Here is a 15,326-nt window from a genome sequence, read left to right as displayed (position 1 = left end):
ACATTGGACCTAAGAGGTTTTCTTACATTTGCTGCATCAAGTGTGCAACAAAAGAAACTCGCTCGTGCTGAAAAGCGTGTTAAAATCTGCTCAATGTGCTCCTGATATAGAAATCTGGGAAAGGTCTCTCTCTCCTTTCCTTAATATTTCAGAGCATTAATGTGTGGTATAGAAAGCAGTGACATATTTTACTTAGCTGTGAGTAGCGATATCACGGAACAGACAGACATTATATTTCTATATAATATTCTTAAAGGACCAATACAACATGTACTAATTCTGAATTAAATTCTGAATTATGTGTTATGCTAAGTTACGTATTTTCTAAAACAGTTTATTATGATATTGGATTATTATTAGTGATGCAGTAATAACTTTGGCAGCTGGTAAGGACGGGTGGAATTGGGTCATCAGTACTGCTGGGTGACTTGTGAATTTGCCTCCAGGAGTCTGTAAAGTTTATCTTACATGAAATAATACCACATACTTTATTTGTTGATTCATTTTTCTATTATTGCGTTGAATCTGCAAAATAAACAGTGACTATCAAATGAATTTAGTGGAGTAAAAACCCGTAAACTACATTGTTTGCCTCTGGAAAATGGTGGAGGAGCATCAGGAAATAGTCGGGCAAAGTACACGTACCACTGAAATGTACTTAAGGACAGTACTTGCATTAATTTACTTTACACCACTGTCATTAATGCTGTTACACATATATGTAGAACATCAAGAAAGCGACATACAAAATACTCCAATGAAATCCTGCGTAGCCTCAGTAATTTCATGTCTTTATTGAGTTTTTATTATATGTGTCATACAGCAATACATGAGAATAACATCAAACAGAATAGCATGTAAACCACATTCAATTCCTATGCCTTTGTTGTCTAATAAAGATATAATAATGCTTACACATTCCACTGAACATAATCATACACATCACGCACATGGCTAGAAAGAAAGCTGCTGGTGTTTTAAGGCATTTTACATCCTATGGTTATTTGTTCTGTGGCTAAACCTTGATTGGTGTATTTTATATTTGTGACAAACCGGGTTTTCAGAAGAAATGCTTAAAGTTTTTTTCCCCTGAAGGGATGTTGCATGTGCACTTAGAAAAGTTTGGCAGTGCAGTAAGAGTGAACTCTACCTCTTCAGACACAAATGAATGGCGGTTTTGGTCTACAGTTTAAAGATAAAGAAGAAAGGAAGAAGAACCATTCACCCACTGTTACAGCTGTGTATTACAAAATGCAGCTTACATTTAAACTTCTCGTACATTTATTCTGCTTTACACTGGAATCCACTGATTCAAACAAAATGCCCAACTTTCAGGTTCGCTGCCCTCTACATAATTATGATAGGCCACTGTGTAGAGACACAGAAACACTCACTACAGCACTAACACACTATCGCAAGCCTCGAGTATAACAACAGGAACCCAATCCACACCAGTGTGCCGTAGTTTTTTGTTTTCAACGCATGTGCGGTTTGTCAGGGTGAGGGTCGCCGTGATCAGCAGCAGGAGAATAAGTTGTGCTCGAGTTGGCAAAACACAAGCAGAGAACAAAAACAAGCTACAAGACACTCATACCGCGGGATTTCTAGTGGGGAGGTACAGCAGACATTTTGTCCAGCCGCAGTTATAAAGCGAAAATGAAAGTTGTTTCAAAGTTGTGGTGTAGCAGCGTTTCCCTCCTTTGCACCATCTTTGCTTCCCCTTTCCCCGTATCCCTCGTAGCATATTGTGCAAACTGTTTACCAAATTTGGCTGTTGTGACATTCTTACATAAGTGCATTAAAGTGGAACTTTTTATTATTATTATCTTCATAGCATGGAGTTCTACTCAAATCACATCCTTTATGCTTACAAGTATGTCTATTAATGTTATTTATGAGTGTTGTGCATGATGATGCTCAGCACGGTAGATGGTGTCAAATGAGCAATGGGCCGACGGATTCCATGCAAGCATGACATCTACATACACCATGCAAATTATGCTTGATTAATGCATTTGCTTTTTTTCAATTCTCTAATGGCTTAACATACTGTCATGAAACATGTTCATCTTGGCTGTAGACTGTGTGCTTCCTCATTGAATTGTTGTTTCGTATAAGTGGATGCACACGCATGCTTCCATTGGAATGTGTTGAGAGTACTTCACAGTTTGTGGTGGTAGTGGATGACCAGTCCATTATTTACGTCTGTAAGTATCACATATTAAAGTAACATCAGCCCAAAGTGTGACACACCAGCCTATTGGTGTATTTTGAAGGGCCGTGCTTCTGTAAGAGATGTTACCTACGATAAGTGCTGGTTATTGTTTGATGTTGAGTGTGTGAAGGAGAAAGACAGAGCACTGATGTACTGTTGGTTTTTGTGTAGAGTGGTGGTTACAGAAGAGTTACCATTGATTTCCTTTGAGGATCACATGTGGGGGATAAAGGACAGAGAGAGAAAACAACACGTAAAACCAACATATAGATCCCAAACTCAACACACAAAAGTGCGGATGGAAACCAGGATGATCTTATGCTTATCATAAGGGGGCAAAGCCATCCTCTGAGATCCCCACAAGTGTTGGAATGTAAAGGCTCAGGGTTTATTTTAGCTTGGGAAATGAAAAGTGGTATGGGTTTGCAGGGTAAAATGTGAAGAATAAGCTTACAGGAGGCCCTTAGATTTTCTGATTGGTTGAAATGTCGCTGGGGTCTTGCTGCTTCTCCATCTTCTTGGTGGTGGTGACCACGGTCTCCTCGTAAACTTCACGCTGGGACACCTTGGCTCCGGACTTGCTCTGCTGCTGCTGGTCCTCGTCCTTTGCCTCCCTCTTGTAGCCCTTGCTGGGGCTGGTGTATATACGGCTCTGGTAGTTGTAGCCTTGCCCGAGGCCTGCGCTCATGGAGGAGCCAGGATAGCCTATCCCTGTCCCGATGCGGGTCTCCTCCCCTTCCAGTAGTTTTCTGCAGAAAGGGAGCGATGGAGAGAAGGGTTTACGTAGGATTGAGATAACATGCAGAGGAAAGGTGTTGTTATGGGACGGCATTTTAACAAGGAACGAGGGGGATTTTTTAAATTTGAGTGTTTTTGATTTACATTTTACAGAAGAACTGTTAGTGATTTGTCTTTGTGAGAAGAACGTACCTGTAAGCTGCAATTTCAATATCCAGTGCCATCTTGACATTCAGCAGGTCCTGGTATTCCCTCAGATGACAAGCCATCTCACTCTTAGTGGCCCTCAGGTCATTCTCCAGCTCCAGCATGTTGTCCTGTCAACCATCAAACAACACCGGGGTTCCAGATTTCATTCTTAACTTAACACATTTCATGGTCAAATAAAGAGCTCTGTCAATCCCTTTGTTAGCCTCTCATGGCCGAACATTTAAGTCGTTTATGAGCATAATTTGCTTTGCCCTAAAATGTATACTCTCAGTTGGTAAAGCTTCATCTAAAACCACACCAAAGTTGCACACACACACACACACACACACACACACACACACACACACACACTCAGAGGGCGTTGTCTGATGCAGCATCTGAGCCCGCTGTCCGGGGGGAATGAGCTTCAGCACCACGGACAGAGCGCAGCTGTTCCTGGTCTATTGTTCTGAAAACCCTTTACGGTGTGTTAATATTAATACAAATATTTGTTTCATGAATAAAAGATGTGCAGATGTGCTATTTTTAGAAAAACGGTAACCAAGTCATTAAACGATTTTTACCTGGTAATTTCCGATCTCCATGTTGTGCCTCTCCTCCATCTCCCGGAGCTGCTTTTCCAGAGACTCGTTGGTTCCCCTCAGACTCTCCGTCTCAATCGTCTTCGATTGCAACTGCCTCCTGAACTCGCTCAGTTCCTCCCTGCTGGCGCGGATGGCATCGTTGCTCCGGGTGGCCTGATCGGAGAGGTCGGCGAACTTGGTCTTGTACCACTCCTCGGCGGAGTGCAGGTTCTTGGACGCCATGGACTCGTATTGGCCTCGAATCTCCTTGAGGGCCGAGGTGAGATCCGGCTTGGACACCTCCATCTCCACGGACACCTGGGCGGCGTGGATCATTTCCGTCAGCTCGACCACCTCCTCCTCGTGCACCTTCCTGAGGAAGTTGATCTCGTCCAGCAGAGATTCCACCTTCTTCTCCAAGTCCAGGCGCACCATGGTGGCGTCGTCCACATCCTTCTTAAAGGCCTTGAGGGTGACCTCCGCGTCCTCCCTTGCACGGTACTCCTCTTCGTATTTAGCCCTTAACTTCTGCAGGTCGTCTTCAATGCTATCCCTCTCGATGACGAGCTGGGACTTCTCCCCGTTCAGCTCTTCGAGCTGCGAGCGCAGTTCACGGATCTCCTGTTGGTAGAGCTCGGCCAGGCGGGACGGCTCCGCCTGCCGCTGGCGCAGGGCGCTCAACTCCGTCTCCAACACTTTGTTGTGCTGCTCCAAGTTGCGCACTTTGTCGATGAACACCGCGAAGCGGTCATTGAGACCCTGCATTTGTTCCTTCTCATTGGTGCGGACAATTTTGAACTCGTTGTTGAGGACGCTGCTCTGCGTCAGGTCGAAGGTCTCCAGTGGCATGAGGCGGCCGGACTTTCTGTTGTACGCGCCGACGGGTGAAATGTTGCTCCGGGATACCGAGGAGGACCGGTAACCTCCCCGGGAGGACACGTTCATCGGTGTCCGTGATGGAGAGGAGGCATAACGGGGAGAATCCCCGAAAATCTTCCTGTAGGAGGAGGAGGAGGAGGAGAAGGCTTCAGATCCGTAGCTCATCTTGGCTTGAATGGAGACAGAGCAGAGCAGTGGGCGCGTCTCGTTTTTATAGGGGGACCGACTCATTAAAATCCGGACTCCACATGCGCCATTTAGCCCGATGAATATGCCCTTTAATGCTGAATATTGTTCTCGATGTGTTTTATTAACAACAATTAACATCTGTCTACAACAATTCTTCCTCTGGTCCATGGAGGAAGAATTGTGCATATAACACTGTTCTACTGTTCTTTGTGTGGAGCAGATGGAACTGTCCTTTTGGCGCAGTGGTGCGTCGGTGTTTCGTTTCACATATACATTTTAAACTGAAGAGTCATACTTCCTCCAGAAGCATTTCTGTAGAGTAAAGAAAAATATTACGAACAGAGACAGCTCTAAAAATTCCCAAATAAGTGCCCGCCTTAAATGTAATGATGATTCAATTTTCTTCAAAACTTTATCGGTTGTGCATTGTTTTAAATAGCAGGTTACATGCGTTACTGCTTTTTGAAATCATTACAGTGACACTTTCCATGGGTGTCTATGCTAACTTCAAATTAAATAACGTGTGTTTTATACCTGTTCCCAAACGTCTCGAGTGAGAATAAAGAGATGCTGAACTTGACTTTAAGAGTAGCATGTGAGTTTAACTAGAAACGTTTAGCTTGGTGACAAAAATCAGAGGGGTAGCTAAATAGAGAGTACTATCCATGTTAAGATGATGCAGGCGTAAGAAGCAACCTGCATCTTCTTTTAAAGTATTGCATTCGAGGTTGCACTTTAGAACTTTAAAAATAACGTTTAACGTTTAAAAATATTTTTTTTCAGTTAGTGATCTGAATTCCTCTACAGGAATTGAATGGAACGTATCAGTTTTGTCTTGCGCATATTTGGTTTTGCGCAGCGTCCCTTGAAATCAGCGTCCCGGTGACAGGTCTTTGCTGACCTCTGCTGTCAGAGAACAGCACACTACAAGAAAACGAGAACGCCAAAGAAAGATTAGGTTCAATACATATGGGGCGCCGTTTGTAAAATGCCGCACGTTCTAAAATCCTGTGCAGTATTGGTACATTTAGCATTATCATATGGGGAAAAAAAGAACAACGATATTCATATGGCACTTTTTCAAACATTTAGAGAGAAATTCATGTAAATTCATGCAATAACTTTTCCAAGGATAAGGTTTGGCAGTAACACAAAGTTGTTAAATAATATAGATGTTACTGTAAATGTAAATTTCACTGAAGTAAATGTAGCCTCCTGGCAGCTGGATGTTCAGATTAAATGATGATGGAGGAATTGTGAACTGACATGAGTCATCAGGGGCCTTAGACCCCCAGGGGGCCCAAGGCAAGAAGGACCTTGGGGCCCATGGGCACCCCAGAATCATGATAAATGAAGTCCAGGACTACGGATCAGTAAAGAAATCTTTTATTAAACAATTAACATATAAAATAAATAATCAATAACATAACTTTTTGAATGCAAACTTTACACACATTTAAATAATAGAAAAACAAAGATAACATAACAATTTTCAGAATAATAAAAACGGAACTAAGCAAAAAAAACAAACAAACAAGGAATTGAAGTGGAAAGGAAGAACTTAAGACTTGCTGTCACACCGTGGTCCTATCCACAGTCCTGTAGTAGTGCCTTTTTTTTTACTTAAAACTGCTGCTTATGGGCCTTGGCTTCTGCAAATGCAGCCACTATGTCTTTTATATCTAAGGACCTCCAAACATCTCTTTTTATTGAAATCAGTGCAAGTCCCGTGGGCCTTTCCCGGCACATGGTTGAACTCGAATAGGGTTTGATCAACTTCAAAGCAGAGGCAACAGAGACAGGAAGAGTCAAGAGGAGGCGCAATGCAATGCTTAGATCCAGGTTTTCATTGTAAATTAACATGTCATTTGAGCAGGTGGATGCATGCGGCAAAGTGTAGACAGCAGAATTGATCTCAAATTCTAAATAATCTGCCTCGATGTCATTGTTACGTCCTGCTGGGGGTAGACGGACATAAACATAACACAAGATATAATCGGTATTTATAAAGGATATTTATTTTTGAATTGGACAGAACTGAACAGAGCTTACAAAAAGAGAATGGGGCCAATGGGTGCTGTGGAACTCAAAAACAGAAGACAACAAAAAGGAAGATTATCCCAGTCTATTTAAGAAAACCAAAGGTTAAACAAAAAAGTCCTCACTAACTTAATTATTTAATAACCGAAACGTATAATACTCCCAGCACCCCTGAACCTAACGGGACTAGATAACAAAATCCTTTAAATGCAAAAGGTGGTATCAGTATTCGTAAACTTATTCCTCACACTCTCCAACCTGCTCTTCCACAATCTGGTCTGGCAGCCGCTCTCCGCTGCGACCAGTCAGGCCAATTGAGCGGCGGGAACTGCAATGCCCAATTTATCCGTTGAAACAACGTTTAAAAGACGTCCATGGCCGGACGTTGAAAAGAGGCTGCTAATTGGTTTAAAAGTGAAAGGTTTTTTTCAACTTCTATTTGTAGATCGGTGGTAAACTTACAAATGTGGACATAGTTTCTTTTTAACCCTCTAAAACAGGGGTCTCAAACTCACGGCCCGCGGGGCAATTGCGGCCCGCGGGACGATATTTTGTGGCCCCCACCGTAATATGAACGTTTAATGTTAGTGCGGCCCGCAAGTTTTATATTGTAGCAACCCCGTTGTTAGCTGCTGTGTGGGACAATGTTATGATGTTGATGACAATGTTATGATGTTCTGGTTTCCTACTGTGAGCCTGTCCAGTGAATGCGGCATGCATGTGATTGACATGGGGGGCGTGTTTGTGTGTGCGTCGTCACTACCAGACGCCATTGTTTGCTGACTTCGGACCCGTTGGGTCCCATGCTTCTGCTTCTGCGTCTGCGTCTTTACACACCGTCGTGTCGACGCACTCGTTTCAAATCATGGTTCTAAAAGTCTTGCGTGTGTTGCAGAGCAATTCACCACCAGAACAACAGGTGGAGTAACGTGTTTTGTTGAGGACGACCTAGACAGTCACGTCTTTGTGTGTGGAAGTCGTTGGTTTGTTTATATATTTATCATTACATTATTACATCACATCACATCACATGTCATTTAGCTGACGCTTTTATCCAAAGCGACTTACAATAAGTGCATTCAACCATAGGGTACAAACTCCGAAGAACAATAAACAAGAAAGTGCAATTTCCTCAAATAAGCCAATTTACAATTTGCTATAGATGAGTGGTGTTGTAAGTACAATTTAGGTGCTACAATTTGTTAGTCTTTTAGTGGAGGTAGAGTCTGAAGAGGTGTGTCTTTAGTTTGCGGCGGAAGATGTGAAGGCTCTCTGCGGTCCTGGTGTCTTCAGAGAGCTCGTTCCACCATTTTGGAGCAAGGACAGCAAAGAGTCGAGATCTAGTCGAGTGTTTTGCTCTCAGTGAGGGAGGAACGAGTAGTTTTCCAGATGCAGAGCGGAGAGTGCGGGTTGGGATGTCGGGTTTCACCATCTCCTCGATGAATGCTGGACCCGATCCATTCACAGCATGGTACTTGAGTACCAATGTCTTGAACTGGATGCGGGCAGCCACCGGTTGCCAGTGAAGAGAGCGGAGGAGTGGAGTAGTGTGGGAGAATTTCGGAAGGTTATAGACCAGTCGAGCTGCTGCATTCTGGATGAGCTGCAGAGGTCGAATGGCGGTAGCAGGGAGACCTGCCAGGAGGGAGTTGCAGTAGTCCAGGCGGACGATGATACAAGCCTGAATCAGTACCTGGGCAGACTTCTGAGTGAGAAGGGGACATATTCTCCTGATGTTGTAGAGTGAGTATCTACAGGATCGTGTTGTTGCACTGATGTTGGGAGTCAGGGAGAGTTGGTTGTCGAGTGTGATGCCGAGGTTCCTAGCGGTCAAAGTGGCCGTTAGTTGCCAAAGTTGACAGTCAGGTCTTTTCCCGGAAAGAGAAGTAGTTCAGTCTTGTCGGGGTTGATTTTCAGATGGTGGGCGGACATCCAATGAGAGATGTCAGTCAATCAGACAGGCAGAGATCCGTGCCGCCACCTGGGTGTCCGAGAGAAGGAAAGAGAGAATTAGTTGGGTGTCATCGGCATAGCTGTGGTAGGAGAAGCCATGCGAGCGAATGACAGCGCCGAGAGAGTTGGTGTGGAGCGAGAAGAAGAGGGGACGCAGGACGGAACCCTGAGGAACTCCAGTAGTAAGAGGACAAGGTTCTGACACAGATCCTCGCCAGGTTACCCGGTAGGTGCGGCCGTCGAGGTAGGACGAGAGAAGGGAGAGAGCAGAGCCTGAGACACCAAGTTCCTGAAGGGAGGAAATAAGGATCTGGTGGTTGACTGTGTCAAATCATAGACTTTATTGCCCCGTGCATCACCACTGCTGCTTTTCATCACGGACACATTTGTCCCGTATTTTCCTCCTCAACTTTGTGCACTTCTCGACCGGCAAACCGACATTTGTGGAGACCTCCCTCCATGGATGCGTCGAAAGCGAGGCAAGCCTAGAGAAATGGGTCGACGCACGCAAGGAGGTGTGAAAAGGCACGCAAGGGACACGCAAGGAACACGCAAGGGACACGCGAGGGGGTCTTGCGTCTGCGTCGCTCTGAAAACGCAGAAGCATAAACTAGGCTTCATGGCTCCAGTGCCCTGGAGATTGTCTCTGCCTTTCTCTTAAAATGTGTGCTGATATTAAAAAATAAGGTTGCAAGGTCAGTGCAACAATAAAATATCATCCTGCAAGCCAAAGTAAACGTGCAGCTTTTGACGGGGAGGCACGTAGTTATTACGACAATGGAACGCTGATTCCCCGAATGAATGAATTGTAGACCTGTATTGTGACATTTTTATAGGCTATTTATTGAACACTGTCACAGACAGTTGTAGTTTTGCATCTTTGGCAGAATGAATACAATGGCTTTAAGTTTTAAGAGAAGGTTTTTCTAATCCAAAGGGTATAACAGAAGTGAGCGGCCATGAGTAAACACCAAAGCCATTGTTTTATTTTAGAAGGAATGTGCTAGTGGTATTTACATTTTATGCAGCTTTAAACTTCTGCACTCAAAAACATTTCAGAGAGTATTGTGCTTTTTACTCCATTGTATGACAGCTAGTATATAGTAAGTTTTTAGATGAAGAATTTACCCAAAAAATAATCACAGTAATAACCTCAAAAAACACATTTTAATTTTTAACTCCAATAAAAGTTTTGATTCACAGAAAAAGAACAAAGATTAGACAAATGACCACACATTTGTGTGACAGAACTTTTTCTTTTTTCTCATTAATCATGACTCATCAGATGTATCAGGTGACCCTTTGGAGGAGGCCTGAGCCCTAGATTGGTGATATCTGAGATTGACCAACCAAACTCCACCTCTATCAGGTGTAAAATACTTTTGCATTACAACACTACAATGTCACACGTAAAAATAAATAAATAGTCAATTCACATCATTTTGTTTCAGTAAAGGAGTGTTTCTGCCGCCGCTGATGATATCAACCACAGAATACAAGTGTCATCACATTTATCTGCACCGTAAGCACCCAGCAAACCAGAGACAACTTATCTTGACGTTGTCATTGACGTCCATTGTGCTTTCTTGAGTTGTTTCAGTTGGGTTAAATACATACATGTGAGTACTATCAAGGGTTCGGAAAGCCCTCGAGGAGGCGTCACTCCTTTGTTCTCGTCCTGGCCGGAAAGGATGAATCAAAAGAGTCAACTTGCTCAAATTTAAAAATCCAAAAGTATTTAATAACTAAACAACGTGATAATGGATACAGTTACAAAGTGAAATACAATGCAAACAGTGACATCCATCCATCCATCCATCATGCATGCATGATTTACACGACTCTACATTGTGTTTGACTCATATTGCATTCACTTCATCCAACATGCTAGTGTAATAACTACTATCTAATGTCACACAAATTACAATTCTAGACTAAACATTTCTACTTTACTTTCTTCTACACTTTCCATCAATAGGTGTTCTACTTAAATGCCTAACAATACTTCGCGACAGGATTTGAACTCGAGCACTATTCTTTACGATGCTGCGGTTCCCCTACAAGCAACAATTGACTTTTGCATCCAGGTGCATGAATGTTATCCGCCCAGGTGTGCCGAGCCCCGTTGCAGCGCACTACGACACTAAGCCCCGCCCCTTTGAGAGGACGATCTACTCCGCGACCTGAACGTCACATAACGCACAGCTGTTCGCACACACACACACAGAGAAAGACACCGCAGAGAGCAGGTGCAACACCCGTCCGCTGCCCGCCCGCCCCCCCCACACTGAAGACAGAAGGAAACGAGCCCCCCCCCCACACACACGTCGACTCGGCTCACCGCGCATGCTCAGAACGACCGACTGTGCGGTTGTTGTATTCAGGAACTCAAGGAGGTGAGTACAGTGATGCCAGTCACGGCTGATCGCAGTTAAATCTGCCTCCACCCCCTCCTCCACCCTCCACCCCCCAACCCCGCGACACCTTGACGCTGTTGCTTAGCGAGCTACGCGATGTTTTTTTCCCGCTTGCGGTCGGAGCGGAGGAGCCGCACGGAGGCTGCTAGCTCTCTCTCTGTGTCTCTCTGTGTCTCTCTGTCTCTCTCTGTCTCTCTCCCGGTCCAGCGACACGTCGGTCGCTGCGTTGACCTTAAAGAACGAGGCTTCCCTTTGATTTTAGCTCACGACACTTTCGCAGTAAATTAGCATAAAATAATCCGCTCGGCTTTCACCGCGGTTTTTGTTCACAGAAAAGCCCTTTATGTTTACAGGGCCAAATACGACGGTGAAACATACGTGTAACGTTCACATTGTCTTGGGATACACGTCGAATTCATGTTTTGACAGTGTAACACGGTGTTTGTGTGGTTTGCCTCCGCCTGACCTCCTCTGCCTAACTTACCGGGAGGGCGATGAAGAGTCAGCAGCCCCCGCAAAGGCTTCACGTCCCACTGAGGCGGGCGTTCACAAGGCTTTCCAGAGATTGTTGTCTACCTCTTCGGGCTTTAGTCTAAGCCAGGGGTCTCAAACTCCGGCCCGGTACCCCGCGGGTGTCCGTTGGCCGTACCCTTCGCCCCCCCGTTGACCCGTGGAAGTGGGCTGCATCTGGCCCGCACCTGATTTGAGTTTGAGACCCCTGGTCTAAGCCTTTCTGGTTGATAACCGGTCAGTTGACTTCATCACATTACTCACGTGAAGTTTTTCCTTTCACGTGCGTAACATTAGACGGACTAGGTGGAATCGCAATATTTGTAAGTGTAATGTCTTTTTTTAAGTGTAGCAACGCACAAATAAAATGGCAGACTTATGAAGTGGCCAAAATCTGAATGATCAAAGTCCGGCAGACCTGGGTAGTGCTGATCCTGTTGAACAAGTGTTGATGTACCGTAACACACATTACACAGACCTGAATAACTTGTTGGTGACAACCCGTCATAGAACTACTAATAGCCAGCGACACCTTTGTGCAAAATACCGGGCAAGACGATGGCACGGCAAGCCTGGGATGGATGTCACCAGGCTTCTGATGTTTTTGGCAAACTCAGCCGGTAGCCACCGATAACGGAAGATCCCGACGCCGTGAAGGTCCGGGACAACTTTGTTTTCCTGATGTGCAAGAGGTCGAGGACAGCTGATTCATGCCTCCTACTCAAGCTGCTCCTTTCCAGCAAGTAAAGCTTGCTGCAGGTCGATCAACCAGAAGCACAAAGTACGGGCGACTAGAGGTGGATGAAGAGAGGCCATCCCTAAAAATGACATCCAGTTTGAAAGATATGTGGTTAATGGAATTTATTGAAAAGGATTACCCAAGAAATAACCGTAAAACATCAAAAATGTAGAGGCTCCTGTTCAGATCAGAAAGGTACTATTTTTTGGTGTTATTCATGTTGCACAGAACACTAAGGTTTAGTTGCTTGTTTAAGTAAATATGCTGCGAGAGGTTAGGATTTGAATGTTTGTGGTTGACCACACGTTCTTAAACTGAGCCCCTCCGTATGTGCTGCTGCTTTCTCCTCAGACACTGACAGGTTTAAAAGATGACCACTTCATGGAGTGACAGACTGCAGAACTACGCCGACTTACCCGCCAACATGGATGGTGTGTCGATGAAAAAATACAGAAGAGAGCCGTACCACAGGTAAGAAACACGTGTCGAGGTATAATGTGCATTTCTGAGTAACTCAAACTATATCGAGATGAGATAGCAGAGTTTTCTGTGTCATAAATGGAGCAGCCAGACAGTATATGAGATAGACATACATGCATTAATGGGGTTCCCTGGTCAGTTAGGATTTGATCAGGGATACACACTCAGGAAAAAAGCATGACCAACTCGCGTGCAATTCCCTTGGTAGTGGTATTGGTGTATTGTACGGTATTGGTCCCCTCGGTTGCTCTTTGGTAACGGGCCCACCAGGTCTATGGCGCGACTGTCTGACAAAAGGGACGGGGCACCAATAACAACTCCAAACATTCATCATTCGTCTTGACTATAACAATTTGTTCTTTATCGAAAAGTCAATTGGTTTTCCGTCCACTACAGTAACTTGCGGGGGGCAGATTGGGGTCCTCTAATTGGGCTCTACCAAACGGACCTGCTAGAGAGGCAGGCAGAGGCACCTCTTGGTCCATTGGAAACATGTTGTTCAGACTCGCCTCCACTTCCTCCTGACTTGCTTCGGCCAAGTCCCCCTCCGGGAGTTTGGGGGGGTTCCGTTGGCTCTTTGTTGTCCACTTCCTGCAATGTGTGTCACTGTGTATGCAGGTAATTGCAACTGTGTTTGTCAGGGTTGCGTACTGAGCAAAGTCAGGTTGGATCAGGGTCACCATACTCCCCGTGGTGTCCTTCCCGTTGGCTCTTACCGGGGTGACGGGTGAAGGCCCACTCTCCTCAGCCCAGCACGTCGTCGATGTATTAGAGGTACGGCCCCCGGCTACCTCGCTGGCTGAGGCCGTAGGCATCAGGGCATCACGGTTTGGGCAGGACCAGGCGATTTGCCCCGGCTTCTCGCACTCATTGCGCTTCCTGCTGTCAAGAGTCACAAGAAGGCGTCGTCTCTGGAAGCCACCTGTGGGTGTTCCTTCCTGATGAGCCCCGTTAGTCCCAGCGTGCTCCTCCATCCTTTTTCTCTGGCCTTCTCATCGTCCTCTTTTCCCAGGTCATACACAAGCAGGTCCTCTTCCAGAACATTTCGGTACACAGGGGGTAGTCAGCCAGTCCAGATCAAGCCAGTTAATCTTACACTTGGTTAAATCTTATTTTTTCTACTTTCCGCAACTACGTCTCGGTCTACTTGGTCTGGTCTGGTCTATTCCCTCTCTCCTTCTTCATCTCCAGTGGGTTGTTTATTCCCCTTCTTATACCTCAATTACTAAACTGCTCCCACCCTCTCCCCGTTAGGCAGGAAGTCCATACAATGCTCAGCGGGGGAGCCATCTGGCCGCAAGATACCTCCCCTCCATCAGCAACCCCCTCACCTCTCCCTGTAATCTACCACAATATATATGTATATATACATTTGTTAATCAACAGATCACATTCCATGTGACCATATTTACCATGATTCTTAGAATATATAATGTATGAAATCTGATGCTGGACAAACAGAGGCATTTGCTATTCATTTCATTGAGAGGGGGGAAATCATCACATTCAGAAACATAGTGCTAAAACTAAGAATATGTACAGCTCGACTGGCATCATAACAAAGTTTCTTCTCGTCATGTATACCCTGTCTTACACACGACTTGTAATTCAGAGCACAAGCTTTAGGTCATGCCGCCTCAATTTGTGAGTGTTGGTTTTTAAGCAAGTCATGCTGGTTCTTTCAACTCTTCCGACAAATTCCTAAAACGAAATATCACGGGTCTGCTGACGTCAGAGGAGTCCGTTCATGAATAAGAAGCTTGTAGTTGGCTTGAAGGAAAACCCTCCACAGTTGTTCTATATTGATCTCAATGGTTTAACAGATGAAACAATGGCGTCTTTCCATGGATACACTACCTTGTTCCTGTACCCATTGACTAGGAAACGGAAACACCCATGTAGTACTAAAACATGTAATAAATATTTTACTCAGCTTACGACATTCATTAAGATACTCATATGCAAGCAATCATGCGTGCAAAGATTACAAAGGTACAGAGGTGGTGTTCACTAAGACGACTTGCAACAGCAGTTTTTTATCTATCTCACAGACAGACTGGGGCCATTACTTCAAATGAAGGGCTCAGCTCCGACAATGCAGCCCCGAGATCACAAAGCGGAGGGCCGGCGACTCTGCCAAACACACAGATACACGTTCTATCTCTGGGACTCGAATCGCTGTCTGCGAGAGATTAGAGCGCAGCGGATAAATCTGTCTGATTTGGCGCGCAGCTGCACTCGGGGGGAGCGTGAGCGGTCGGGGGATTCTGTTGTGGGACTCGGCCAGGACCAAAGTCGCGGCGGACTCCGGTAATCAGCCACCCCACCCTTCGTCAATATGGGCGAGAGAGCCATAATCTCCCCTGCGTTACGATGCATGAATGTCCTTTACC

General features: G+C 45.1%; 2 protein-coding genes across 5 annotated transcripts in view; one reads left to right on the top strand and one right to left on the bottom strand.

The window, feature by feature from the left end:
- Positions 1 to 774: 774 nt before the first annotated feature.
- Positions 775 to 4,876, bottom strand: inab (internexin neuronal intermediate filament protein, alpha b). Of its 2 annotated transcripts, XM_040186556.2 has the most exons (4): positions 3,727 to 4,876; positions 3,146 to 3,270; positions 2,670 to 2,964; positions 775 to 2,419 (listed from the first exon to the last, which is right to left on the bottom strand). In XM_040186556.2, exons 1-3 carry the CDS (start codon positions 4,834 to 4,836, stop codon positions 2,679 to 2,681), a joined length of 1,521 nt encoding a protein of 506 aa, XP_040042490.2. In that variant the 5' UTR covers positions 4,837 to 4,876; the 3' UTR covers positions 775 to 2,419; positions 2,670 to 2,678. The 2 variants fall into 2 exon arrangements, with proteins under 2 accessions (XP_040042490.2, XP_040042489.2); XM_040186555.2 differs by having other exon boundaries at positions 775 to 2,964; positions 3,727 to 4,857.
- The window catches only part of nt5c2b (5'-nucleotidase, cytosolic IIb), a 25,358-nt gene continuing 13,586 nt past the window's right edge, over positions 3,555 to 15,326 (top strand). The window contains exons 1-2 of one of the 3 annotated variants that reach the window (XM_040186551.2): positions 3,555 to 4,224; positions 12,805 to 12,924. In XM_040186551.2, the coding sequence (XP_040042485.1) occupies positions 12,824 to 12,924 (101 nt within the window). In that variant the 5' untranslated portion in view covers positions 3,555 to 4,224; positions 12,805 to 12,823. Of the gene's footprint in view, positions 4,225 to 10,979; positions 11,184 to 11,274; positions 12,649 to 12,804; positions 12,925 to 15,326 lie in introns of those variants that run through there. The other 2 variants (XM_040186550.2, XM_040186552.2) reach the window with 2 other exon arrangements.

The sequence above is a fragment of the Gasterosteus aculeatus genome, chromosome 9 (assembly GCF_964276395.1).
Source record: "Gasterosteus aculeatus chromosome 9, fGasAcu3.hap1.1, whole genome shotgun sequence".
Lineage (NCBI taxonomy): Eukaryota > Metazoa > Chordata > Actinopteri > Perciformes > Gasterosteidae > Gasterosteus > Gasterosteus aculeatus.
The sequence above is the reverse complement of the archived record's forward strand: the minus strand, read 5'-3'. Positions and strand labels throughout refer to the sequence as shown.

Bases quoted from the DNA above. Each gene is read 5' to 3' on its own strand.
- inab (XM_040186556.2), bottom strand. From the start codon at position 4,836: ATGAGTCGGTCCCCCTATAAAAACGAGACGCGCCCACTGCTCTGCTCT. The intron at 3,271-3,726 runs GTAAAAATCGTT...GATGGTTGACAG, and splicing joins TGGAGATCGGAAATTACCAG to GACAACATGCTGGAGCTGGA. The intron at 2,965-3,145 runs GTACGTTCTTCT...CCCTTTCTGCAG, and splicing joins ATTGAAATTGCAGCTTACAG to AAAACTACTGGAAGGGGAGG.